General features: G+C 42.2%; 1 protein-coding gene across 2 annotated transcripts in view; it reads left to right on the top strand.

Annotated features, from left to right (window-relative positions):
• MTR (5-methyltetrahydrofolate-homocysteine methyltransferase) overlaps positions 1 to 26,360 on the top strand; it is a 91,710-nt gene that overhangs the window by 27,511 nt on the left and 37,839 nt on the right. For both annotated transcript variants that reach the window (XM_028531218.2, XM_028531219.2), the window contains exons 12-18: positions 158 to 237; positions 3,396 to 3,508; positions 8,784 to 8,924; positions 12,408 to 12,593; positions 22,768 to 22,947; positions 24,463 to 24,579; positions 24,879 to 25,019. In XM_028531218.2, coding sequence (XP_028387019.1) covers positions 158 to 237; positions 3,396 to 3,508; positions 8,784 to 8,924; positions 12,408 to 12,593; positions 22,768 to 22,947; positions 24,463 to 24,579; positions 24,879 to 25,019 — 958 coding nt within the window. The remainder of the gene's footprint in view (positions 1 to 157; positions 238 to 3,395; positions 3,509 to 8,783; positions 8,925 to 12,407; positions 12,594 to 22,767; positions 22,948 to 24,462; positions 24,580 to 24,878; positions 25,020 to 26,360) is intronic.

The raw sequence follows: 26,360 nt of genomic DNA, 5'->3' as shown, positions 1-26,360 counted from the left end.
TACTGAGAAAACTGGGGGGAGTAATTGTGGCTGCACATTTGGAACTAGGTATATAATTATGTGCATAATTGTCTTAGACTTAATTTCATAGCTAGAAATTAGTTTAAGTTTATTCTATTCAGAATTAATGGACACACTGTTTTCTCTTTTAACTCAGGGAAATTGCTAAAGCTGTGAAAAACTCCAAGCCTCGAGTTCCACCTGCCACTGTTTATGAAAGGCATATGTTGTTGTCTGGTACGTCATCAATACACGGTTTGTAGGATTTCAGGAACCATTTGTGGATTAATTTAGTATGTTTGTCTTAAGTGGTAGTGGTGTCTCTGCCAACTACTTGTTTATTACATCAAAGAAGAGTGTTTATTGGCACGAAAGTGAATCTAGTGAAGAACCCTTTGTTTTTGTAGGGATGACATTAACTCCCAGGGAAATGTGAATGAAAGCACCTGATTTGCCCAGGTGTCCTTGGTTAGAATTAGAACTCACATGGTCCCATTTCTAAGTGAGCACCAATTTGAAAGCATACCCTTGTCCATAGCCTAACAGTTCTCATCATCAGATTTGCTGCTACCCCATAGTTTGCCATGTATAATGTGATCTTGTGTATAATGTGATCCCGTGTATAATGCACAGCCATGTTTTTGTGCACATTATCCATGGGATTATTATACCCATGGTGTGTAATCATTACACCCATGTATAACATGCACCCTTATTTTTCCCTAAAAAATTTGGGCAAAAAGTGCACATTGTACGTGACAAAACATGGTAGTTACAGAAAATTTCAAACTGCCAAGGTTCAACGTTTTGTAACAACCACAGCCACTTCCTAGAAAATTTTGTTTGTTTCTAAACTATTGTCATGGTCTCATATTTGTCATGTGTTCAAGACTTTACAAAGAGTCGTGGTGTGTATTTTTCTGTTTTGCCCTCAGCAATCCTATGAGGTAGGCAGCCTCCCTTTTCAGAGTGAGTTTTGATGTTCACTTAAGGAACATTGGTAAAATAGCTCATTATGTCAACTATTAGAAAATAACTTTAAATTTTCCCCACAATACTTGAATGAAATACTTAGTATCTTTAAGTAAAAAAAAATGTGTAAATAGATTCTTAGAGAACCTGCAGATTGTACACGTGGGGAATTGTGCACCCTGATAATGTAGATTGAACGTTCCTCTAAATTGAGATAGTTTTGTTCTTTGTGTTCTTCAAAGAAGAGTGACATGAAGGACGAGTGCCAGCGGCCATCACACCCACTTTCTCAGAAGGCGCTGCACAGAGCCGAGCCCCAGCGAGTGCCTGAGGCTGGGTGCACAGCAGGCCTTCTCAGGCTGCCGCGTCTCCTCCTCCCGCTCCAAAGACAGGACGAGGTTCGAGGGGGGGGGCTTTGTGCCACCCCCATGTGGCTTATGTCAGAGAGAGGTGTGGTACTGTAGTTTATTTCATCCTCAGATTTTACAGCTATTAATTGACTTTATCCAACTAGTAACAATTAAATTTATCAATCTTTATCAAAGTTGAAACAGGAAGAGAACCATTTAGATACAATTTTTTTAAAGAATTTATGTGTAAGAATGAAAGAACCCTTTTTCCTGATTTGAATTTCTTATGCTGTCTCTAAATTGCTTTAAAAATCATCTCTAATTAAATATTTTAAAGATTTTATTGATTTATTTTTAGAGAGGGGAAGGGAGAAAGAAAGAGAGGGAAAGAAATATCGATTGGTTGCCTCTTGTACGAGTCCTTTTTGGGGATCAAACTAGGGATCTTTTGCTTTGCAGGATGATGCCCAACCAACTGAGCCACACTGGTCAGGGCCTTTAATTAGATTTTAAAAGAATGATATCAAACATACTCTTGTAAATTATTTTTTTATACATGGCATACCTGTGGAACATGTAGTTTTTAGCTCAGCAACTTGGCATTCGTAGGAGATCAGAAGTGCTCCAGTATGGAACGCTTTTGGAGCAGTGATGCAGAGTCTCTCTTCAGCACTTAGATGTGCTGCCCCTGCTTGCCTGCCCCTTGGACCTCAAGGCCTGCCTAGGGGTCAGGGACACCTTGAGGCTGGCAGGGCCTAGAGTGGGGGCGAGGCCGTAAGGGTCATGGTCAGACTTGTAAGCATTTTTATGAGTTTATTTGAGCCAAACTGACAACAATTGCTGGGAAGCAACATCTCAATGGATTGAGATTATGGTGCAGAGAATGGCAGTTTCGCACCTTTTTTTATACCTTACGATCAAAGGAGCAGGCATAAGGAGGGTTACATTAAGTCCATTGGTGATAGATTAGGGCGACAAGAAAGCAAAACAGGGAAATGTGTGGGGTTGGATAGAGTAAAATGAAGAGACAAAGACTTCCCTTAACATTGGTGGGCCTAGGACAGTTCATAGTTAGTATTTACAGCACACAGGAATGCTGTGTGGGGGAACAGGATAACAGCGAGGGGTTCCAGTGGTCTTGCACTCGGGTGAGAGATTGTGCTCTGAGGGGGTCTGGTAAAAGGAATTACTCAGACATCCCAAAGGTGTGTTATCGTAGATGCAAAAAGACAGTAGACAGGCTCAGTTAAGGTAAAGATTGACCTTTGTCAGGAAAGATAGCGGCCTAGGACAAGACTACCCACCATGACTTACTTTTGGTTAAGAAGTTTTAATTTCAGACCATCCTGTGTGGTTACTTTCGGTCTCTGAGTTTGTGAGGCCACCACACAGGCCTCCCCTGAGCTTGCCAGGTTAGTATGTAGCTCCTTTTTTGTCCACAGTTACTACCATGGGAAAGTGAAATCACAGGCCCAAAGTGGGAAGAAATGGTCTCCCCAGTTGGTGAACAAACACCCATCTGTACTCATCATTTTCCTCTCCTTTATCTCTGTCTCTTCCTCAACCAGTGCCTTGGCGAGGGATTCAAAAGTCATTTTATTAACCACATCTGTGATTGCTGGTGCTAATTTTATGTTTGTTAACATATCTAGTCTCATTTTTACAGTAACATTATAGGACAAGTACTTTCACTGTCTATTTTGTCTGACGCTCAGAGGCTGTGAGAAGTCACCAAGTTCACTGAGATGGCCGGAAGGGCTTGAACTTGAGGCTCGCTGTCCCCAGAGCCTGCCAGTAACCACCCAGCGAGATTCCCTCTCCCGCCACGTTAAATATGACGCATAGAACAAAGCAGTTAAAGGCCTTTTCTGTAGTGACACTTTGTATTGCACGTTGTTTTCAATCTCCTCAGGGAAGAAGGTGCCGGTCCTGTCTCCTCATCGCTCTCCAGTCTCGTCAGATGGGCTGTGGCACAGAAGCTCCTTCGCTTGCTTAGGAAAACATTTGCATTCTGTCTGCAATATGTCACCATATGCATTTTCAGAAATCTTTCAAAGTGCTTCTCCTTTTAAGGTCTAGAGCCCTTCAGGATTGGACCCTACACCAACTTTGTTAACATTGGAGAACGCTGTAACGTGGCAGGATCCAAGAAGTTTGCTAAACTCATCATGGCAGGAGCCTATGAAGTGAGCATCTCAATACGACCCTTGAGGCATCTGCCGTGGTTTTTTTTGCTAGACAGCATGTAAACAAAGCGGCTCTTCAACAGCCTTTGGTCGGTTATTAGCAGAGCTGCTGGCAGGTGTGAGGAGGACTGTGATGTGTGTTTGCAGTGGGCTGGGCTGGAGGGAGGGTGCAGCTTCGCCAAATTCAAGCGCTCTTGTCACTGTTTGTCAGAGTGCTGCATGTGGGCTGGGAAGTGGGGTGCGATGGGAGGGATCCGGGGTCCAGCTATTTCTGTTCACTGGGAAGTAGATTTTAAAATTTGAGAATGCACTTCATTTGGGCTTCTTGCAAATCCTCGCAAATCAGGGAAGGGGAAAGCCAAGAAAATTTCAAGTCCTCATGACCACATGAAGCAGTGACTAATGTGGTATTGGTTCTGTTAGCTGTAGACGGACGTAAATATGCAAACACAAAAGAAAGGATAGGCCCTTTTTTGGGAAGTTCACGTGGTCATTTAGTGAAGAGTATTTCTAAGCTCGATCATTCTGTAGATGAGCAAAATGTAATCCAAATAGAACCCACCCTAAAACACTGGATAAAGGTTGTTTTTTTTTTCCCTTATGCAAACACGAAGTTAAAAATGGAGGAATTTGGTCTGGGCTTTACTGATTTATCATCAAACTTCTCTCACTTGAAGGTTTTGCAATCTTTAGGAAATAGATCTTCCAGAAACCACTATCAAAGTGGACTTTGTTTTAATCATAAAGGGCCCATTTATAATCCTTTCTGGACCCACTGCTTACTCCTCTGTGGCTCCCTCTGCAGCGTATAGGTAGGGCCTGGGCACCTGGCTCCGACAGTTCCGTCAGTCCTCTTCCATTCCTCCCCGCTGCTGCTCCTGCCACGCGTGCTTTTGTCACGTCCTTCCCAGTGTAGCAGCTTTCACCGGTGACACACGCTGTATGTCGTTATTCAGTCCTCTCCACTCGGGTGCCACACTGCCTTCCCTTCCTGTCACCTGAACGTTCCGGGGGGCTTGTCCATGTTTGTTCCCTTCTGAATCCTAGTGACCCTTCATGGTGTGGGATGTTCTTCAGCTGGCAGTGTTTCTGTTTTGATTTGGTGACCATTCTCTGGTGTCCCTTTTAGCTTTCCGTCTTGATAGCTTTGATACAGAGAACGGAGGGCGCTTTAGGGAAAAACAGAGAAGGGAGTAATACCTGTTGTTGAATACGGTCTTACTCTATGCCAGTCACTGTGCTAAGTGCTTTGCCACATTACTCATTTGATCTTCACAGACCTATGAGGTAAGTACTGTTGTTATCCTCATTTTACAGACGTGCAGTTGCAGGCTGTTGTTTCACAGCAAGTGATGATAGACCCAAGTCCATCCAGCCCAGCTTCTAACCACTCTTCTGTCTGCCTGGATGACACAGAGGGGGAGGCAGAAGTGGGCCCTCATTTGCTTGGAGTTCTCCATGAGTTGGTGATCTGTTGAGGATCAAAGAGTGTTGGCCTCAGAAAACGTCCAGTCCTTTTTGCTCAATTTGTAGATCTTCAAGAAATCACTTTGTTTCTCTGAGCAAATTTGGGAAGACTGGACCTACAAGCTGTTATTCTGTGACTCTCATGAAATAGAAAGGGCAGGTATTGGCATGTCTTTTTTCCAGGTTGTTTGACCTCTGGTCCAACCAGGTCGCTTGCCATCTTCTCTCTGCATTCTCCAGTCCGCCTCCCAGGCCCCCGCCGAAGACCCTCCCTCAGGGAGCTCTCTCCATCCCAGTCCACAGACCCTTCCCCTTCCCAGTGTCCAGGCCGTCTCGGCATGTGACTCACACTCTGCAGCAGCCCCGGTAGCTTTGTATATGACTTTGTCATATGCCTTCAACAAGGTGTATGGCCTTTAAGAACAAGGATTGTGACTTACACGTCTTTTTATCCTTTACTGAATTTAATACATTGCTGATTCTCAAAACTTTTTTTCGATATGCTATTTATTTATTTAGCTTTTTTATTAAACTTACTGGGGTGACATTGGTTAATAAGGTCATATAGGCTTCAAGTGTACGTTCCTCTGATCATCATCTGTACACTGCGCTGTGTGCCCACCACCCCAAGTCAGATCGTCTTCTGTCACCCTATGTTTGACCCTCTTTACCCTTTACTGCCCCTCTGTCCCTTCCCTCTGGTGTCCACCACACTGTTGTGTGTCTATGAGTTTCAGTTTTACATCCCACATATGAATAAAAACCTATGGTTCTTAGCTTTTTCTGACTTATTTCGCTTAGTGTAATATTCTCAAGGTCCATCCATGTTGTCACAAACATCAGTATTTCACTTTTCTTATGGCTGATCAGTATTCCATTGTTTATATGTGCCACATCTTTATCCAGTCCTCTATCAAAGGACACTTTGGCTGTCTCCATGTCCTGACCACCATGAATAAGTAATGCTGCAGTGAACATAGTGGTGTATGTATCTTTGCAAATAAATGTTTTCAAGCAGATACCCAGATGGGGGATTCCTGGGTCGTATGGTAACTCTGTTTTTCAAGGAACCACCACACGTTTTCCATAGTGGCAGTATCAGTGTACATTCCCACCAGCAGTGAATGAGGGTTTCTTTCTCTCCACAACCTCTCCAGCACTTATTACCTGTCTTGTTGATACTAGCCATTCTAACAGATGTGAGGTGGTGTCTCATTGTAGTTTGATTTGCATTTTTCTAATAACTAGTGATGTTGGACATCTTTTCATCTATCTGTTGGCCATTTGTATGTCTTCTTGGGAAAGGTATCTATTTAGGTCCTTTACCTGTTTTTTAATTGGCGTGTTTGGTTGTTTGGTGTTGAGTTGTATGAGTTCTTTATATATTATGGTTATTAACCCCTTGCTGGAGATGTTATTTACAAATATCTCCCATTTGGTTGGTTGCCTTTTTGTTTTATTGCTGGTTATTTTGCTGTGCAGAAGCTTTTTAGTTTGATATAGTCCCATTCATTTATTTTTTCCTTTACTTTCCTTGTCTTTGGGGTCAAATTCATAAAATATTCTCTAAGACCAAGGTTCATAAGTTTAGTACCTATGTTTCCTTTGATGTACTTTATTGTTTCAGATCTTATATTTAGGATTTTGATCCATTTTGAATTAATTTTTGTACGTGGGGACAAACTGAATCTAGTTCTGTTCTTTTGTGTATGGTTTTCCAGTTTTCCCAGAACCATTTGTTTAAGAGGCTTTCTTTCTCCATTGTGTGTTTTTGGCTCCTTTGTCAAAAATTATTTGCCCATATATATGTGGTTTTACTTGTTGGTTCTCAATTCTGTCCCATTAGTCTGTCTGCTTTTCTGATTTTCAAATCAGGTAGTTTGATTCACCTGGCTTTGTTCCTTTTCCTCAGGATTGCTTTGGCTATGTGGGGTCTTTTGTGGGTCCATAAAAATCTGTCACTTTTTTGTTCTGTTTCTTTTAAAAAATGGCATAGGAACTTTGATGGGGATTGCATTAAATCTTGTATATTGCTTTGGGTAATATGGCCATTTTAACTATGTTGATTTTTCCAGTCCATGAACACAGAATATCTTTATTTCATTATGTCTTTTTCACTCTCTTTTAAGAATACTTTGTAGTTTTCTGTATATAGGTCTTTCACATCCTTTGTTAAGTTTATTCCTGGATATTTTATTCTTTTGGTTGCAATTGCAAAAGGAATTGCTTTTTTATTTCTTTTTCTGAAGTTACATTGTTACTATATAGGAAAGCAGTGGGTTTTGTATATTGATTTTGTGTCCTGCAACTTTACTGTATTTGTTTATTGTTTCCAATAGGTTTTGTTTTTTGGTGGTCTTTAGGGTTTTCTCTATATAGAATCATGTCATCTGCAAAAATGACACTTCATTTTCGTTTTGGATGCCTTGTATTTCTTTTTATTGCCTGATTGCTCTGGCTAGGACTTCCAGAGCTGTGTTGAATAAGAATGGTGAGAGTGGGCCTCCTTGTGTTTTTCCTGATTTTTGAGGCAAAGCTTTCAGTTTTGCACCATTGGCTGAGGGTTTGTCGTACATGGTTTTTAGTATGTGGAGGTACTTTCCTTCCATACCTGTTTTATTCAGTGTTTTAATCATAAATAGATGTATCTTATCACATGATTTTTCTACTTCTATTGACCATGTTTTTATTCTTTGTTTTGTTCATTGATGTGCTAAATTTTATTGTGATCCTGTTGCTCTGTGTAATCATGGGTCATTTTGAATGGTCTTTTTTGTGGCATTTGCTAAAGGGTCTCATGCCTGCTCTATCACAGTGATTGCTAAACATTTCTGTTTACTTTGGCTAAGAAAAAAATTATCACACTATGAAGTGTACAGTGAAGACTTAGAAAATTAAGTTGTCTGTTTTATCAGTCAGTTAGAAAGCATTATTGAATGTGTTGTTTTGCCCAGCATTGTTCGAATAGTGGAAAACGCCTAAGACCTTTAGATTTCCAAATACTTAAAGTCTGCTTTGAGGAATAAGCTAATAACTTATGAAATAACAAGGAAATGGTAATTAGTATACCATGTGATCATGATTATAATCGTTACAGAGGTTTAGAGGCAGCAGGTCATTGTGGAATAAGCAGTGTTTCCCCAAGAATATTCTCCAGAATACTGATTCTGCAAGACATTCCTAAAGCGATTATAGTGGGAAATGCTGCAAGTTCATTCTGTTCTTGGAGATTTACAGTATATAATAGTATGTTAAAGGATTTGAACAGCCTTCCAATATAAAAACTGGCTGGCATTTAACTCATATTTCATGTAACTTCTATCAACAGCCTGCAACGAATGGTCTGCATGTTTTGACAAACACTGAAGAGTTATGTACGTTTTGGATAGTTTCTCTTAGGACATTCTTAGAGATGGGGCTTGACAATATAGATGGGAAGGGGCTTGTATTTCCAGCAGAAGGGACAACGTGACCTATGACACAGAGGTGGAGATGGGCTTGTCTGGGGAAGTAAGAGTTAGGGCTAAGTCACAGGGGTCCAAACTCCAGGCTGAGGAGTTTAGATTCTTTATGGCAGCAAAGCAGCCCTGGTGGATTCTGGGTAGTGAAATGATGTGATGGGAGGAGAGATATTTAAGGATAATCTGTGGTGATTGATAGGAGGAGAGCAGGCCCAGAGTCCGGGAGGCTGGCCCATGAGTCTAGTATAATTCAAAAGGACTGCTCTGAGGACAGCAAGGGATTACTTTGTTGGCTTCTCCTGCCCCACCCTGTACTCATGCTGCTTTCTCTTGTATTCTTTCCTCAGGAAGCACTGAGTGTTGCCAAACATCAGGTGGAAATGGGAGCCCAGGTGTTGGACATCAACATGGATGATGGCATGCTAGATGGTCCAAGTGCAATGACCAGATTTTGCAACCTCATTGCTTCTGAGCCTGACATTGCCAAGGTTGTATAAAATTTTTATTCATCAAAGGAATTTACGTGTCATTCTGTCATTCATTTAACTTTGTCATTTGTCCCATTGATCTGTTGTCTCATACACTGGTTTTCCGTTTTCCTATGTCAAAAGCCCAGTGGTTTTTGATTGTTCGTTTTCTTGCTTAATGTTAGCCTTATGATAAAAACCAGACTTCTGAGAGAACTGTGACTTCAGCTTGGCTCTTTCCAAGGCTTCTGGAATTGCTCACAAGAATTGTTAGTCTCCTCTGATGTCTGGATAGACTAGGAGCCCACTTTTCGTGTCTCTGAAGTATATTCTTACCCTTCCTACAAAATCATTAGTTCCATTCCTGAAGTAGATAAGGGAGCTTAGCTAATTCTTCCTTATCATGGGAAGGAGAGACCTTTGTAGGTTTATCATAGTAAAACGAAGTCACAAAACAAGATTAAATCAAGGTATTTTGTCAGCTTTTACATTTGCTCTTTAAAAGATGAAAATTAATTTTTGTGTCTTGTAAAAAATTTTTATGTTATTTTATTAAATTTTACTCATTTTTATAAAGTGGGAAAGGGATGGAGAAAGGAAGAAATGTTGATTGCTTGCTTCTCATATGTGTGCCCATTGGCACGGAACCTGCAACCAAGGCATGTGCCCTGACCCGGAATTCACCCAGTGACCTCTTGCTATGTGAAATGACGCCCAACCAACTGAGCCACACTTGTCAGGGCAGTCTTTTAAAAAATTTTAGATGGATTCTAAAAACTTTAAATATCTTACTTTACCTTTCTACCATTGAGTTTGAGATGAGGAGTGATTTTTCAAGTTCTTTTTTTAAAAGAAATCTTCTATTGAAACCAGAAAAGCTGGCATTCATGCTGCCTGTTACCTACCAGATGCAATAAGCAGAGACGGGGATTGGATCTTTGTGGGCGCTTTATTCAGGTGGCCGGCGATCTGAGAAGACGATGGGTTTGAAACCTAACAAACTGTCTTAAATTTCATTTTCAACCGACCCTTTTCATAAGGAGAGGGAAAGTGTAGGTAAGGGGATTGAAATTCAGGGGAAAAGTTAATCAGATAAAAAGCCGCAGCATTCTTTCATTCCTGTCCTGGGCTGAGGGCTGGGCGTCTCACCCTGGAGCACAGCGGCTCAGGCACCATCTTGATTGCTCGCCGCCCTCCTGAGACACACAGGTGGATCTGCTCGTGGTCTCCTGGGGTCAGTTCCTGAGACAATAGCTTTTTCCATACACTGATCACTAAGCTTATTAGCTATTAGCTGAAACAAAATTTTCCAACATTTGAGCCCCCATCACCAGTGCATTAGAATAGGGCTATCAGTTTTCTTAAGAGGTTTCAGCAGCAAATGCTTAAGTTGGACATCTTTGTAGTAGTCAGTGAATTACATGAACCCTTCCTTCACTTTTGTCTTAAAACCCCTCATTAAGAAGCCTTATAATGGCCCTGGACACAGCTCAGTTGGGTAGAGCATCATCCCAACATGCCAAGGTTGCGGGTTTGATCCCCGGTCAGGGTACATACAAGAATTGACCAATGAATGCATAAATAAGTGGGACAACAAATTGATCTCGCTCTCTGCCCCCTTCCTCTTTTTCCCTTAAATTGAAAAAGAAGCCTTATCTCTCCTGTGGGATTAAATATTTTGATTATGTAAGGTGCAGAGAAATTAAATGACTTGCTCAAAGTCAGAGCAGTTGTTTATCATCTGAATAGCAGGAAGCGGTCTGTGCCGGGAGCTGGAAGACCCACCTTGTAGTCCCCTCACCTCAGTCAGTGATCTGTCCCTGTAAGAACAATGTAAGAAATGTCCAAACTGTAGAGAATTTTTATGACCTTACTGAGCCAAACTGAGCACTTATGCTGGGGAGCAAGGTCTCAAATGCTCCAGAGCATAACAGTTTGCAGTTTCTTTTGTGCATTTCAATGTAAAGAGGGAGCGTAAGGGCGATTACATGGAGGCGGGAGAAAGCAGGTTGAGGATTGGATTACAGGCTAGTTAATAGGGTTATGTGCTCTTGAGTGTGGTTATTCCAAAGGTGTGTTAAGTTGGATGCACAGGGTTTGCTTAAGGCAAAGATAAGCTTTTACTAAAGAAGTTATATGCTTGGGGTGTGACTACCACTGTGACCTGTTCAGTTTGGAATTTATGATAGGATCACCCTGTAACGCTACTTTCCATAGAACCCCCTTTTCATCCACAAACCCTAAGTTTCCTTTCTCATCTCTGCAATGGGCACAATCATACTGGCTTTGTCTGACTTACGAGCTGCAAAGATAAAATGCCTTGTTAACTGTGAGGGATCCCAAGGAACTTAAAGCATTATTGATTAATTAGTGTCTGATTGCTACAATGATTTTTCTTTCTTCATTTTTTTCTGACCTTGACCTACTAAAATTTATATGGGACCAAAGTTTGAACAATTGGGGTATGCTATAAAAACATAAGACCCACAAGGTCTGGACACCAAATGGCCAGCAAGCGCTTTAAAACATTGGCCTGTTATCATCATTGCATTGACCCTTTTCCTAGCATACCTGTCATTGCTAGTATGCCAGGAAGGAGCTCAATGCATGAATTCCTTGTTCTGTTTTGTTCTCCTTAAGGATGAGCCACCTGCCCTGGGACCCTTTTCCTGAGTCTCCCTTCCCCTGTGTATGACACACAGGAGTGTGACACACAGGAGTATGTCATACATGGGCTTTCATAGAGGCCTGTGCTGTAGCAGTTTTTGCACTTTATGTCATTATTTGTTTAAACATTTAACTTTTATAAGTTGAGGGGAGCCAGGGACTGGCCTGTCTAGCCATTGTCCCGAATTCAGCATGGGACACAACGTGTCATCACGTAATCATTTATTGAATGATCAGCTTCCCTGGTCCTTCTCTGAAGTTCTCTACCTTTCCTGGAATAAGAGGCATGAATGCATGGGGAGTAACGGGCCTGTTCTCATTGTGCATTCCGATTCTGTCCTTTAGTTATATGCATAGGTTGAATATTACATCTACTTTTTTTTTTTCTAGTCAGGAACTTGATTTTTCAGAGGGAAGATTGAATTTTAATAACACGGCTGGAGGGTTGTTCCCAAGGGCATGAGACCACACGTTAATCCCGAGTCAGATCTGGGATGTGGGAATGCGAGTGAGGGGCTGGCCTCACAGTAGAGGCGCTTGTGGGTAGGAATGGACACTGAAGCCAGTGAGCTGGCCTCTGGGATTCCATTCTGATGTCTGGCTGTGATCTTGGAGTTGGAAACTTCAGGCGCTCCATGCATGTGGTCTCTTGTAAGACCGGAATAACTTCAAGCATTTTGGGCTTTAAGAACAGGTCCATTAACGTCCTATCTCTGTGACACTATCATTTGTTTATTGTCCTCCTGCAGAAGAAATGGGGACTGTTTGGGAGTCTTCAGACAGGAATTGGTGGTGACTTGTCATCCTTCTGTGATTTTTCTGCCCTTGCGATCTCAGGTGCCCTTGTGCATCGACTCTTCCAATTTCACCGTGATTGAAGCCGGCCTGAAGTGCTGCCAGGGCAAGTGCATCGTCAATAGCATCAGCCTGAAGGAGGGGGAGGAGGACTTCCTGGAGAAGGCCAGGAGGATCAAGAAGTTTGGTGCTGCTGTGGTCATCATGGCTTTTGATGAAGAAGGACAGGTGAGTGTTTTTTGTTTTTGTTTTTTTTACCAAGCTCCACTGTGTTACCCAGACTAAACAAACTGATGGAGAAGAACCAAGTCTAAAACAGCCATCTGTGTGTGTGTGTGTGTGTGTGTGTGAACAATAATACCATATATCCATGATACTTGTACCTGTATATGAAAATTTGATATATAATGAAGTCTTACACCAGTTGAGAAAGGAATTATTCAGTACATGCTATTAGGACAACTGACTATGAATTTGGAAGAAAATAGAGCCCTGTTTCCCACCATATACTAAAAGAAAACCTATGTCAATTAAAGATCTAAGTGTATAAAACAAAATTCTAAAGACTGTATGGGAAAACATTTATTTAAACTTGGGGAGGCAAAAAGAAAACTGATAAAGCTCTCAATAGAAAAAAGTAGAACTTTGGCCCTGGCCGGCGCGGCTTGGTTGCAGTGTTGTCCTGTAACTGAAAGTTGGTCAGTTTGAGTCAATCAGGGCACATACCTAGGGTGCAGGTTCAGTCCCCACTCTGGGCGCATATAGGAGGCAACCAGTCAGTGTTTCTTTCTCACATTGATGTTTCCCTCTCTCCCTTCTTCTCTCTCTAAAAGCAATGAGAAAGGTCCTTGGGTGAGGATAAAAGAGAATTGTAAAACTTTGTATGGTGAAAGTTGTGGTGCTGTTTTGAATAGCTAATTTACAGAAGAAATACAAATAACCAATAAACCTATGAGAAGATACTACATTTTGTAGTGATTAAAGAAATAAAAATGAAACAATATCAAATTATATTCTTTTATTAAATTTTTAAAGAGGAAAAAATTGATTAATGGCAACTCTTATGTCTCTGCCGTGGACTCAGTAAGGGGCCACGGGAAGCCTGAAACACAGTGATAGTTCAGCTGTGTGATGGATGTGTAGAGATTATTGTCTTGTTTTATACCTCACAATGCTTTTACAAATATTTTTTATCCAATATTTAATTTAAAACAATATTTTCAAATTCATGTACTGTGATTCAGCCCCTCCTGGGAATTGTAGTAGATGGAGGATGTAAGGGTATGTGTTCATATTCATTGTAGTGTTGTGGTAGGAAAAAATTGAGAGTTCTCTAAATGTCCCTTAATGGGAAAACATTTCAATAGAGTAAATACTGTGCAGCAGTCAGGAATGAGGTGGTGGAACCATGCCTACAGTAAAGGGAATGAAAAACAAGTGACTGACCTGGGCATTCCCTAAAAAGCGCTTACGTGGCTGTACCTGTGTGTCTGTACCTGTGTGTCTGTATCCGTGGAGAGGAAGTCTGTAGTTGTCAGCGGGAAGGCAGGGGTGGTCTCAGACGGGGACACACTCCTTCTTCTGACAGGTGGTGGGATTTTAGGCCCTTTTTCTTTTCTGTTTTTTGTATTTTTAAAATGAAATTGTTTTTAACAAAAATGTTACTGTTTTTGTACAAGAGATGTATTTTCATCTTGAGGAAAGTCCAAATCAGAAGGCTGCAAAAAAGAGATAATGTTGATAAAGAACATTTATTTGAACCTTTACTTTTACCAAGTAGGCACACTACACATGCAAAATCAGAATTTTCCTCCCAAAATATACATTCTGGGTATATGTACTTAATATTGTTGTATGCCAAAGCACAAAGACGTTGCCTGAGTCACTGCTGTCATATAGGTGCATGTGCTGTGCTTTGAGGCTGGGGGTCTGGCATGGCTCACCAGGGTCTGTGCTGCAGGCCTGGGGCTGGATTCTGGGACGGGTGCAGGGAGGAGTGGGCTGTGCTAGAAAGGGTGGTCTTGTAAAGCCCCTCTGAGAAGAGAATATTGGAAAACCTGAATAAAATGAGCAAGCCATGTGGCATTTAGGAAAAGAGCAGAAGAGTTTCTAGCAAATTGATAGTTTCATGTAAATGAGGTTACGTGATCCTGTAACCCTTACCCTTGACTTAGAATGTTGGCATCTACCCACCTTAGCGAATATGGGTTTACTGTCCAGATTATGGTTGCCTTATATTCCAGTGTATGCATGTGCTATTACTTAGTGTATTATTGAATGAAATTGCAATTTTAATTTTAATATTTTAAATATTTTATTGTTTATGCTGTTATAGTTGACCCAATTTTTCCTCCACCACTCAACCTCCCCCTGAGCCCTCAGACAATCCGCACACTGTTGTCCAGTCCATGGGTTGTGCATCGATGTTCTTTGGCTGCTCTATTCACTATGCTGTACTTCACATCCCCATGACTGTTCTGTGACTACCCGTTTGTATGGATATTTCTTAATCCCTTCACTTTTTTCGTGCATCTCGCTGACCCCCTCCCATCTGGCAACCATCCAGATGTTTTCTATATCCATGATTCTGTCTCTATGCTGCTTGTTTATTTTATTTTTTAGAGTCAGTTGTTGATAGATATGTATTTATTGCCTCTTTATCATTCATATTTTTTTATCTTCTTGAAGAAGACCCTTTAACATTTCATATAATACTAATTTGGTGGTGGTGAACTCCTTTAGCTGGTTCTTGTCTGAGAACTCTTTACATGTCCTTTGACACTAAATGATAGCTTTGCTGGATAGAGTAATCTTGGTTGTAGGTCCTTGCTTTTCATCACTTTGAGTATTTGTTGCCAATCCTTTATAGCCTGCAAAGTTTCTTTTGAGAAATCAGCTGGTAGTCTTATGGGAGCTCCCTTGTAGTTAACTAACTGCTTTTCTCTTGCTGCTTTTAAGAGTCTGTCTTTGTCTTTAACCTTTGGCAATTTAATTATGATGTGTCTTGGTGTGGGCCTTTTGGATTTATCTTGTTTGGGACTCTCTGTGCTTCCTGGACTTGTATGTCTATTTCCTTCACCAGGTTAGGGAAGTTTTCTGTCATTTTTAAAATAACTTTCCAATTTCTTGCTCTCTCTTTTCTCCTTCTGGTACCCCCATAATGTGAATGTTGGTATGCTTGAAGTTCTTCTAGAGCCTCCTTACATTGTCCTCAATTTTTTTGATTCTTTTTTCTTCTTGCTGTTCTGATTGGCTGTTTTTTGCTCCCTTATTCTCTAAGTTGCTGATTTGATTCCCACTGTACTGTTGATTCCCTGTAAGTTGTTCTTTATTTTGACAAGCGTATCCGTTTCTGACTAGATCTCTTTTATGCTGTTGAGTTTCTCACTAAGTTCATTGAGCATCCTTATAACCAGTGTTTCAAACTCTGCATCTAGAGATTGCTTGTCTCCATTTCATTTAGTTGTTGTTCTGGATTTCTCTTCTCTTCTTTCATTTGAACCATGTTTCTTTGTCTCCTCATTTTGGCTGTCTCCTTGTGTTTGTTTCTATGTATTAGGTAGAGCTGCTACATCTCCCAGGCTTGGTAGAGTGGCCTAATATAGTAGTGAAACCTACTATAAGTTGGCGTCCGTGCTGCCTGTCACCACCAGAACCAATAAATAGAAAGATGATTGAAATCTTACAGGTGCTTTAATCAGATGCTGGTGATCTGAGAAGACGGTGGATTATGTACCCTCAAACCTTCTTAATTTTTCATCACAAGCCAATGTTTTCATAAGGAGAAGAAAGGGCAGGTAAGGGGTTTGAGAAAAAAGGTTAATTGGATAAGAGTTGCAGTCTGGTGGTGATTTTCCTGGTACTTCTTTATCTGTTGATCAACAACTCTTTATCTGTGTTTGCTCCCTGGAACACAGTGGCTCAGATACCATCTCTGTGGCTTGTAGACCCTCTGGGGCACCAAGGTTGAATAGCTTGTCTTCTGGAGTCTCCTGGAACAGCAGCTTTCCACCTGCATTAATCACTTAAGCCTGCCAACTGTAGCTAAGGCTGAAGTCTTTAACTCTCGAGTTTCCCTACCATTCTTGCCAGTTAGTTTTTAATTATCTTATTTCTCTAAGATTACTTTAATTAAAGGAATACAAACCAAAACAACATAAAAGCAGATAAGATCATTTAAAAATCATTTTGCTGTTGCATAGACAGTCCTTCCACATATTAGAAACCATTTAGCAGTCTATTTGACATGATTAAAGGCATAAGATATATTAGTGGTGGTGTTGCAATTCATCTAAAACAGTTTCTAGTATAGTTGATAAAAGTTGCATATTTTACAGCTTGGACTACATTAGCATTTTTAAAGAACATTTCTGTGTCCTTTAGGTTCCCATTTATATTTCCAGAGGAGTACAAACACCTGTAAGACATGGAATGAAAGTCTGTTCAACATAGATTCCAGTCCATGCTTCTTCTAGTTGGCTCTCTGAGGTTCCTGTCTCCCAAGACTTGAGTAGCACCTTATCTCCAGGTTCAAAGGATGTCATGAACCTATGGGGGAGAGAGCTCCAATACACCTAAGGTCACTAATCACAGTTAGCATCTGACTTAAATGCTGTACATAGCTCTTTATTTTCATGTCTTACCTGCATACACATCTCCCACCCCAAGCAAAGCCTGAAGTGGTTGACTGTACACAATTTCATAAGGACTCAGTTGAATCCCCTTTCGAGGAGCCACCCTTATCCTGAGCAGGGCACTAGGCAAAACTTGATCCCAACAGAGATAAGTTTCTTGACACAGTTTGGCTATATCTTTCTTCAAGGTGTGATTCATCTTCTCTGCATTCCCAGAAGCCTGAGGTCTCTCTGCTGTGTGGATTCTCCACTTGATTCCTATAAATTTACTAATCTCCCGTGTAATTTCTGAAACAGAAGCATCTCCGTCATCGCTCTGGGTGGTGTTGGGTAGGCCAAAGCGAGGAATTATTTCCCTCGCTTAATGAAAGTAGGGCTTTCATTACCTCTGAGAGTTTCCTAGTTCTGATAGGATAAGCCTCTACCCATCCTGAAAATGTGTGACTAACAAGTATTTTCATCCTCGGAGCCCAGTGTCTGGGTAAGCTCTGTTTGCCAGTCCTCAGACAGACACTGTCCTTGGTACTGTTTTCCTGTTTTCTTCTAATGGGGATCTTTCTTGGGGTTGTTCTTTTGGCACGCAGCACACCTGGCTGTTGTTTTCCATACAGCTTTAGAAATTCTGGGACCCATGAGCCATAGTTCAACATAGCTGGTCAACGAGGCCCTTCCGTAGTGAGTGACCTCCTGCAAATGCTTCTCATGACTGCCTCCACTAAATGTTCAGGAAGCAGTATAACTCCTTTCTTACTTTTTCATTTACTGTTGAGGATGTCATCGAAACCCCAGCTCCTAGCTTTCTCTAAGTCTGCAGTAAAATACTCAGCTTTGAATTGTGACAAGTCTAGAAAAGGCACCAAAGGCATGAATTATAAATGTTTCTTTAGCAGCCCCTTTGGCTGGTCGATCAGCCAGATTGTTTCCTCTGGCCATTTCAGTGTCCTCTTCCTGATACCCGGGGCAGTGTGTAACAGCCACCTGTAAAGGTACCTGAACAGCTTCCAATACATTAAAATTTCTGTGGCATGCTTAATTTCTTTTTCATTGGAGGTTAATAGTCCTCTTTCCTTCCCAGTACATATTGCTCTCCCTTAAATCTATTCTGCTAGAATAAACGTCATCAATTATTTCAGCACAGTCATGCATTAGCACGGCTGAGTCAGGCTCTGGGAGAAGGGAGGCAGGACTTAACTCAGTTACAGTTTTCAATTGTTTGTTACCTGCCCATTCTCCAGCAGTGAGCCACAAATTTCCTTTTCACTCCTGCAGCCTCAGCACTAGGTCGGGTGCATAAATGGTGATAGGATGTCTCAAGAAAAACTTTTCAGCTTCCTGTAAAAGCTTGCAGGTGGCTGCCACAGCTCTCATGCAGGCTGGTCACCCCTGGGCAGTGTGGTCCAGTTTCCCTTCTATTTTCCTGCTCTGGCACTTGCTCTGCTCACCTGTTTCTAGGTATATTTTAAGGTAGATCCAGTGGGGTTTGTGTTCACCGTCGGCTGTGGGTTGTGAAAGAAAGAGGAGTCAGGGATAATTTCAGGGGTCTTTGGCCAGAGCAGTTGAAAGGACGGGAGACGGAGAGAAGCGGATCTGGGGTGAGGATGGACGGACCGTGGTTACAGTGGCACGTGGAGTGTGCAGTTGTGTAGGCAATTCTGGGTGTCATGGGCACAATGTGGCCTGAAGATAGAATCCCCTTCCTTGGGCATGGTCTGTGTGTAGATGGTGTTTAAAGCAGGGTGACAGAGCTCAGCACAGCAGTGGCTCCAGTGAAGGGGCCCTTGGGCTGAGGAAGTGTGGGGGCCCCTGTGCCGGAGGGTGGAGAGAAGAAGAGGCCCGTCATGGGGGTTGGGAGGAGCAGCCCGTTGAGTAGCAGAGGGACCAGAAGGGAGGGTTCGCATGTCTTGTGAGTGAAGAACAAGCTTCCAGAAGGGCTCCATGAGCTATTTTAAAGAGTTGTGGGTAGACTTGGTAGAGGCGGCCAAGAATTTACCACTGGATTTAGAAATGGGATAGTGAGTGCTCTTGCTGTCCTGTTTCCAAGGAGATGAAAGCTTAATTGGAGTGGGTTCAAGAGAGGATAGGAGAATAGGAGCCAGAGGGTGTAAGCGACTTTTTTGAGGAGTTTTACTGTCAAGAAGAAGAGAGAAATAGGGTGGAAACCAGAGGTGGATACGAGGTGAAGAAAGGACTTGTGTGGCGCTGTCTGTGTGCAGACAGATGATGTGACAAGACTGGTTTGTAAGCTGCTGGGAATGATCCAGTAGAGAAGGGGGGCATCTGCTGGGTCCCTGCCCTTGCGAGCTGAGCGAGGTGGCAGTCAGTGTGCATGAGTGGAGGGAGGCGGTTTGCTCACGATGCTGGAAAGAAGGCTGGCAGGCAGGGGGCGAGAGCACAGATGGCAGGCAGGCCGGGAGCTGCTGGGTGTCAGTCTGATGGGTGTTTTCTCAGTGCAGCAGGACACAGGGCGAGCTCTGGAAGAGAGGACTGGTGTGTGCTTGCGGGATCTGCCTGCTTAACCTGAGTGTGAGGCGGAAACTCTCCCACAGGGAAAGGTGAGCCCTGCCTGTGTTTTTAAAAAACACACATACCCTCTGGGCTCGATTTTCAGCGCCTTTGGTCTGGGGTGAGTCTAGGCTTCTGTAATTTTAAAGCCTTAGAAGTGATTCTCACGTACACTTTGATCAAAACCACTCACAGTTCATCTCATTTAGTCCTCCTAGCTGCCACCTGGGGTAGCTGTTGTCCTGTTTACTGTGAGCCAAGGTCAAATGTCCAGGAGGAGACGGAGCCTAGTGGAAGACTGATACAAGTGTCCCCGACCTGGGTTATCCCCATGCTTTGTCTGTGAGCATGCTGGTGCTGGGTCTTGTCAGAGAATGGCTGTCCCCATTTAGATCAGAATGTGCCCACAAATAACAGTGTAGGGAAAAACTTTTAACTTGCCGGTTATGAAAGAAATGCACACCAGAGCAATATTAAAGTAATGTTTCATCCCTCCAGGCTGGTGACAGTAAACCGAGAAGTGCACAGGCTCCGTGCCAGTGCCACAGCGCTCCACAGAGAGCCTGCCTCCCTGTGCGGCATGGCCTGGCCCGGGACAACACCTGCGGGGGCGGGCGGGGGGCGGGGGGGGGACAACATCGGCGTCCTTGGCGCCGATGGTCTCATTTCTGAGAAATTGTTTCAATAAAAGGGTTTGGCTGCACAAGAATGCTGTATGTGCAGAGTTTTCTCACCATCATTATTGAAGGTATAACCGACCACCTAAATGCCCAACTGAAGAGAAATTGGTTCCTTACGTTACATTGCTCTGTTGGAATTGTAAATAAAAATAGTAATTGTGAGGATTACAGAGCAGCATGACAGTGCTTACAAATCTAAATTAAGAATATGAACCAAAAATTAGGTAGACACTATATATGGCTGTATTTAACTACATTTGATAAAGATGAGCAAAATGCTGTCAAGATGACAATTGTTAGAGTAAGATGGAATTAAAGATGCCTTTTTAAAGACTCCTTCTCCTAATTAAAATAATTTTCCTACATTTATAGACATGCTTGCTCATTATAGAATTGTGGTATTGAACATTATAATGACCAAACCAAAAAAATTCACATACTTGCGAAGTTCAGGAACCAACAATATGGATATTTTGATATTAAGGCCTATCCTGTCTCTGTTGAGTTCGACTGGTGATTTGCTTTGCTTCCACGATTCCACTGCTGATAAGGAGAAAGCAGCTCTTTGAAATGAAAACCACTGTTGTGGCTAAACAAAGAAGGGAACTCACACTTCCCTTATTTTACTGTCTGGCTGTGGTCTTTGGTTTATGGTTATGATCCATGTTGCAGACACAACTGCAAGGTCAGAGCCAGCTATGACCGAGGGGCTGGGCTTGAGGCTTCTGGATTAAAAGGCAAATAGGAATCATTTCTTTGTTTCTTGTTGATGTTATTTTGATCACCTGTTATTTTTAACTCTAAGTAACAAAATACAGAACACCTTTGTTGTTGAAATTTCTGTGATGAGAGTAACTTTATCACTACTCACTCTCTATATGTAATTTTCCTTCACTAATTAAATGATTATTTTCAACATGGCAGTTTTTGATAAGGTTTCCTAGAAATATAATTATATAATACTAGACTGCATTATTTTTGTGTGTGTACATGTGTAAATTATATCAAAGAATAATCACTATCATTCTATAAATGCATACATTAAATTCAACACATTTTCCTATGTTAAAATTATTTGAAAATAAGTTTCCAGTTTATGGAGAAATGAAGCCCCATTGGGATACTGATTAAAATTTAATCAATTTTAACCTAGAAAAAACCAAAGAATTGGTTATCTTGGCACTATTCAGGTTTGTCATTCAGGAATACACTCTGACTTTCCGATTACTATTCAATCAACTTTTATAGTTTTACTTAAATAGGAAAGCTCAAGGTCGGTTACTCCTAGGTATTTTGTGTTGTTTTGTTGTTGTGACTGACTTACTTTTTTTTAAATACATTTTTCCTTTCAGTGGTGATTTTTAGATTTTCACTTTATAACCAGCCTTTTCCTTGAATTTTGACAAGTTGATACTGTTTTTTAGTTGAATATGTTGTGTTTTCCAGTATGGTGTGCACCATAGTGTTATTAACAGTTCTAGGGAACTGAAGGCAATAGCTCTTAGTTTTCCCCTTATTTTTGCTTTGCTGAAGGTAATTAACCTGAACCTAGGAGGTGCTTCTCACATCCCGCCTTTGACACTCTGAACTTGGTGAAAATCTGACATATATTTGCATTTTAGGAGCCTCCTTTGTGGTGGCTAGGGGAGGTCACCCCTCTCTGGTGGAGGTTGCATGGTCGAGTGTGTCAGTTCTTGGGCTTTCCTGACCGGAGAAACTCTGTGTTTAAACTGTTCGTGTGTAGGACACAGACACATCCGGGTTCCCTCAGAGGGGGCAGGGGTCTGAGGCATGCGAGCTGCCCTTGGTCCCCAGACCCAGGCCTGGTGTCGAGCTGTCTGGCAGGAGCCACAGCAGAGTGTGCAGTTAGCGTGCCTCCTTGTCTGTCCGTGTCTGTCTCCTTCCCTCTCCACCACTCATCTGTGGAGCAGCGTGGGAGAGTGGAGAAGACCAGGGGGCACACACTAGGAAATGACACGGGGGACTCCGTCGGCCCTGAGTCTAAGGAGGATGGAAGGTGACTGGGGGTTGAGCCTTACCCCTGAGGGTGCTCTTCTTTGTAGGGCCAGTGTTTTGAGGAGCCGTACAGTGTGATTTGTACTCACGACCTAAGGCCCATCCGTGCTAACCAGCTGTGGAATTGGAGAGCACATAACGAATCCTTGAAGCCACGTGGGTAGTCCTGCAGGAAGGTCCGAGAGAGAGCGCTGGCAGTGTGGCCAGGGTGGTGGCTCAGAGCTCTGTAGGCTGTGGGGGTGGGTGGTACTTGTTTGTAATTTGTCCTTAAGTAGTGTTTGAGTCTTTGTCACGTGTGTGTATTTTTTAGAAACCTATTTACTAATATACCATGCATGTGCGTGTAAGATTTGATTTTTACAGAAGCAGGGTAGCTGTTGTGCTGGTGAAAACACAAAGGGACTTTAAACCAATTCCGCCTTTGAGATAATTTGATAAGTGTTGAGAAGCAGCTTGGCGTTTGGATTTTTATGAAATCCAAGCATTGGTACCAAAGTACCAATGTGCTTCTGTTTTCGCAGATAACACTATTTTTCTGCTTAAATTACAATAAATTGTTCCTTTTTCCAGGCGACAGAAACAGACACCAAAATCACAGTGTGCACCCGGGCCTACCATCTGCTTGTGAAAAAACTGGGCTTTAATCCAAATGACATCATATTTGACCCCAACATCCTCACCATTGGTACTGGGATGGAAGAACACAACTTGTATGCTGTTAATTTTATCAGCGCAACAAAAGTCATTAAAGTAAGTACGGGTATTCTCTCTCTTCTACTCAAGATGTGAAATCGACCACATGGCTCCGGTGAATAGTTTGAATATCATGTATATGCGAGTACTTATTGGCTGGGAATGTTGACATTCTTGTTCTTAGCTAGTAAAATGGTTTCCTGAAATTTAGGGCCCTGTATTATTCTTTTTTATATGTTATTTTAAGCTGTGAAATATAACACATACTGCAGAATATATAAAAATAGAATAATAATTAATTATAAAGCATATAATAGATCTCATTTAGGTCATGAATAGAATGTGGCTATGGCCCGTGTCTCTGGTTGCACCCGCATCCTGAGTTTTATTGCTTTTTCTTTATAACTTTTATCACTTGTATTTGTATACCCAACCTGAACTAGCCATCGATTCCGTATTTGCATATTCACCTTCTCACTAAATTTTGCCTGTGATCCCAAATCAATACTCGTGGGGCCTTTGCAGGTCTTCCCAGCCATCTCCTTACGCAGAGTGGCACGACCTGCCTTTTCCCGGATGAGGTCCGCCAGGACACACGGTCTGGTTCTTGTTTCAGCGATCGTTCCGTAAACAAGTGTCCTTTTCATGGACACAAGTACGGCGATTCTGTGCCATACTTGCTGATTTTTGAGCTTTTTCTAGGGGGTGGATTCCCCTCTGTAAAGGGTCCCAGGCACAGGGCTGCAGTGCTGTCTGTGCTCCTGAGGGCCGGAGGGCGGGAGGTGCCTCGTGGAGAAAACACAGTGTTACAGAGGCTTTGTTTCGATGCGAGTAGTGATGCTGTTGGCCGTGAGTTCACGGTTGGTGAATCAACGATATGTATTAAACAGATGTCCTGAAATGGAAACACACATAAAACAAGGTCACATATTGATCAGTTGATGGACATTTGGGACCAAGGGGCAAGGGAACCCAACCCTGTGTTTCCTGGGGAGCAGTGGTTTTCAGTGTCCCCCAAGTCAGTGTTTCTGGTGACCTGAGAGAATTTAATCACCACAAATAATGAGAATCACTGTATAAAGAGTCACAGCTTAGTTTTCCCTGTTTCTGAGCTTAAATCCAAGATTTTTCCTTACCCACCTTCATTTTAAAGATTGATGGGGTATAGCTATACTTTGTTAACGTATAACATTCCATCATAGGACTCTTCCACAGTTAACTCTTCTGCCATTGATGGGCATTTGGTTGGTCCCGTGCTAGGACATTGTGAGCAGTGCTGCTGTGAATATTCCTGTACATGTAGCTTGGGCACGTGTGCGTGAGTGTCTCTGGAGCGTGTGTCAGGAAGCGGGATGGTCAGGTCCCAGCAGATCATGGAAGCTGTCTCCCACTCAGGTAGTTTGTATATCAGCCGGCAGTTCCACGTAGATGCTTGACATTGTTATAAGGTGTGATGGGAGCCTCGAACTTGAACCTTTTCCTTTCCATTTTTATATATAAAGCGTAAGGGATGTGCTTGCTCCTTTTGGCAAAATAGGGGAATCTTTTCACATTTAAAATTTTTTTTGCTAGGAAACATTACCTGGAGCTAGAATAAGTGGCGGCCTTTCCAACTTGTCCTTCTCCTTCCGAGGAATGGATGCCATTCGAGAAGCAATGCATGGGGTTTTCCTCTACCATGCAATCAAGGTATGGTGAAACACCTGTTTCCCTGGAAACCAGCTTTTGCCTAGGGCAGGGGTTTGTAAGCCTGCAGACCAACTCTGGCCTGCTGCCATTTTCTGAGTGTAAAATCTTAACTGGAGCAAAGCCACAGCCACTCGTGTGTTGTCTGTGGTGCGTTTACTCAACAGCAGCAGCAGGGCTGAGTCCTGGTGACAGAGACCATGGCCTGACGTGCTTTCCACCGGGCCCAGACAGACGAAGTTTGCCGACTCCTGATTGGGAGTGTCACTGGGAATTCTCACTTTGCTTTGTCTTGCCCTTAGTTCGGCATGGACATGGGGATAGTGAATGCTGGAAGCCTCCCTGTGTATGACGACATCCATAAGGAACTTCTCCAGCTCTGTGAAGATCTCATCTGGAATAGAGACCCTGAGGCCACCGAGAAGCTCTTACATTACGCCCAGGTAGAGCGAAAGTGTTCTGATGGGTGGCTTTCCTGTCTTTGAATTTGTTGCTCCTGTGTGGGTATTAGACCTTCGCTGTAGACTAGAAGCAAGGATCTGATCTCTCTTAGGATCACTGAAGGTTTTTACCCAGAGCTCCGGGGGCGGTGCTGTAGTGAAGGCGAGGGCGGACACATGGGCCGCGGGTAGGCTGCTTGGTGTTCTGAATTTATGTTTCAGTCTATTTTAAAATGTAAAATTGATTTTTCTCATATCAAAGTTACACAATTCTAGAAAATTTACAAAATACAGATGAACGAAAGAAGGGAATAAGAATTACTTGTAATCTTAATACCCGAAGTCAGATACTGTTGAGAGTTTGTTATAACCTTGTTGTCACGGTTCTTTGTTTGTTTGTTTGTTTTTAATTTTTTTTCCAAAGTGTGTATTCATAGGTATGTCTACACACATACTCACTCATATTTTTTACAGAAATAGAACTGTACCCTAGATGCTTGTTTGGTACCTGTTCAGTGGTATACTGGTAACATCTTTCCATTTTATTAGGTATTTTTCATCTCACAATTTCAGTCGGCTCTTTTGCATTTTCTTACGTGGCTGGAATTACCTGGCTCCCGCATGTTGACATTTGTACATCTGTTTATGTTAGGATCTCCTCCATCTGTATCAGGGTTCTATAGTTCAGGGCTTGAGGTTTGTACACATTTATTCAAAATAGATGTGAGAATAATTAGTTAGTCTAAAAATTAGTTCCTTGTCTCCCACTTAATCTGTTGGGCAGTCCTAGGTACATTAAGTGTCCATCATGGGTGCTGCTTCCTAGAATTGAATTTAAGGAAAGATGAGAGCTTTACCTCAAAAAACCTCAGTTTTATATTACTTCAGAAAGCGATGGCAAAGGAAGACATTTTTCTCCCACGTGCTGGGAAAGCGGTAGAATGCTCTTCTGTATATTGCCACCTTTGTTACTGTTTTCCATGTTAAAATCCATTCTTTCCTCCTCCATCAAAGAGCATTCATTTGTTCTGTAAGAAGGGGAGGACGATTTAAGATGAACCATATCGTTGCCTCGCCAGCCTGATGGTGGCACGCTTTAGATTTCTCAGATTGCTCGTGATAGTTCGCCTTCTGCACAGCAGCGAAGATGACTGCGGGCCAGACCGCGTGAATACATGCCCCTCTGCTCAGCTCCTTAAAAACATTTCTCTTGTGGACCCAAGACAGAATGTCTCTGGTCTCGATCGTGGCAAATATAACCAAGTTCTGCTTCAGCTTATTCCATAAGAAACAGTTACTCCATTTCTTTTTTTGTTTTCTTGGCTGCTTTTGTTTATGTAGACA

Source organism: Phyllostomus discolor, chromosome 15 (genome assembly GCF_004126475.2).
Source record: "Phyllostomus discolor isolate MPI-MPIP mPhyDis1 chromosome 15, mPhyDis1.pri.v3, whole genome shotgun sequence".
NCBI classification, from domain to species: domain Eukaryota; kingdom Metazoa; phylum Chordata; class Mammalia; order Chiroptera; family Phyllostomidae; genus Phyllostomus; species Phyllostomus discolor.
This window is presented reverse-complemented; position numbering and strand designations above follow the sequence as displayed.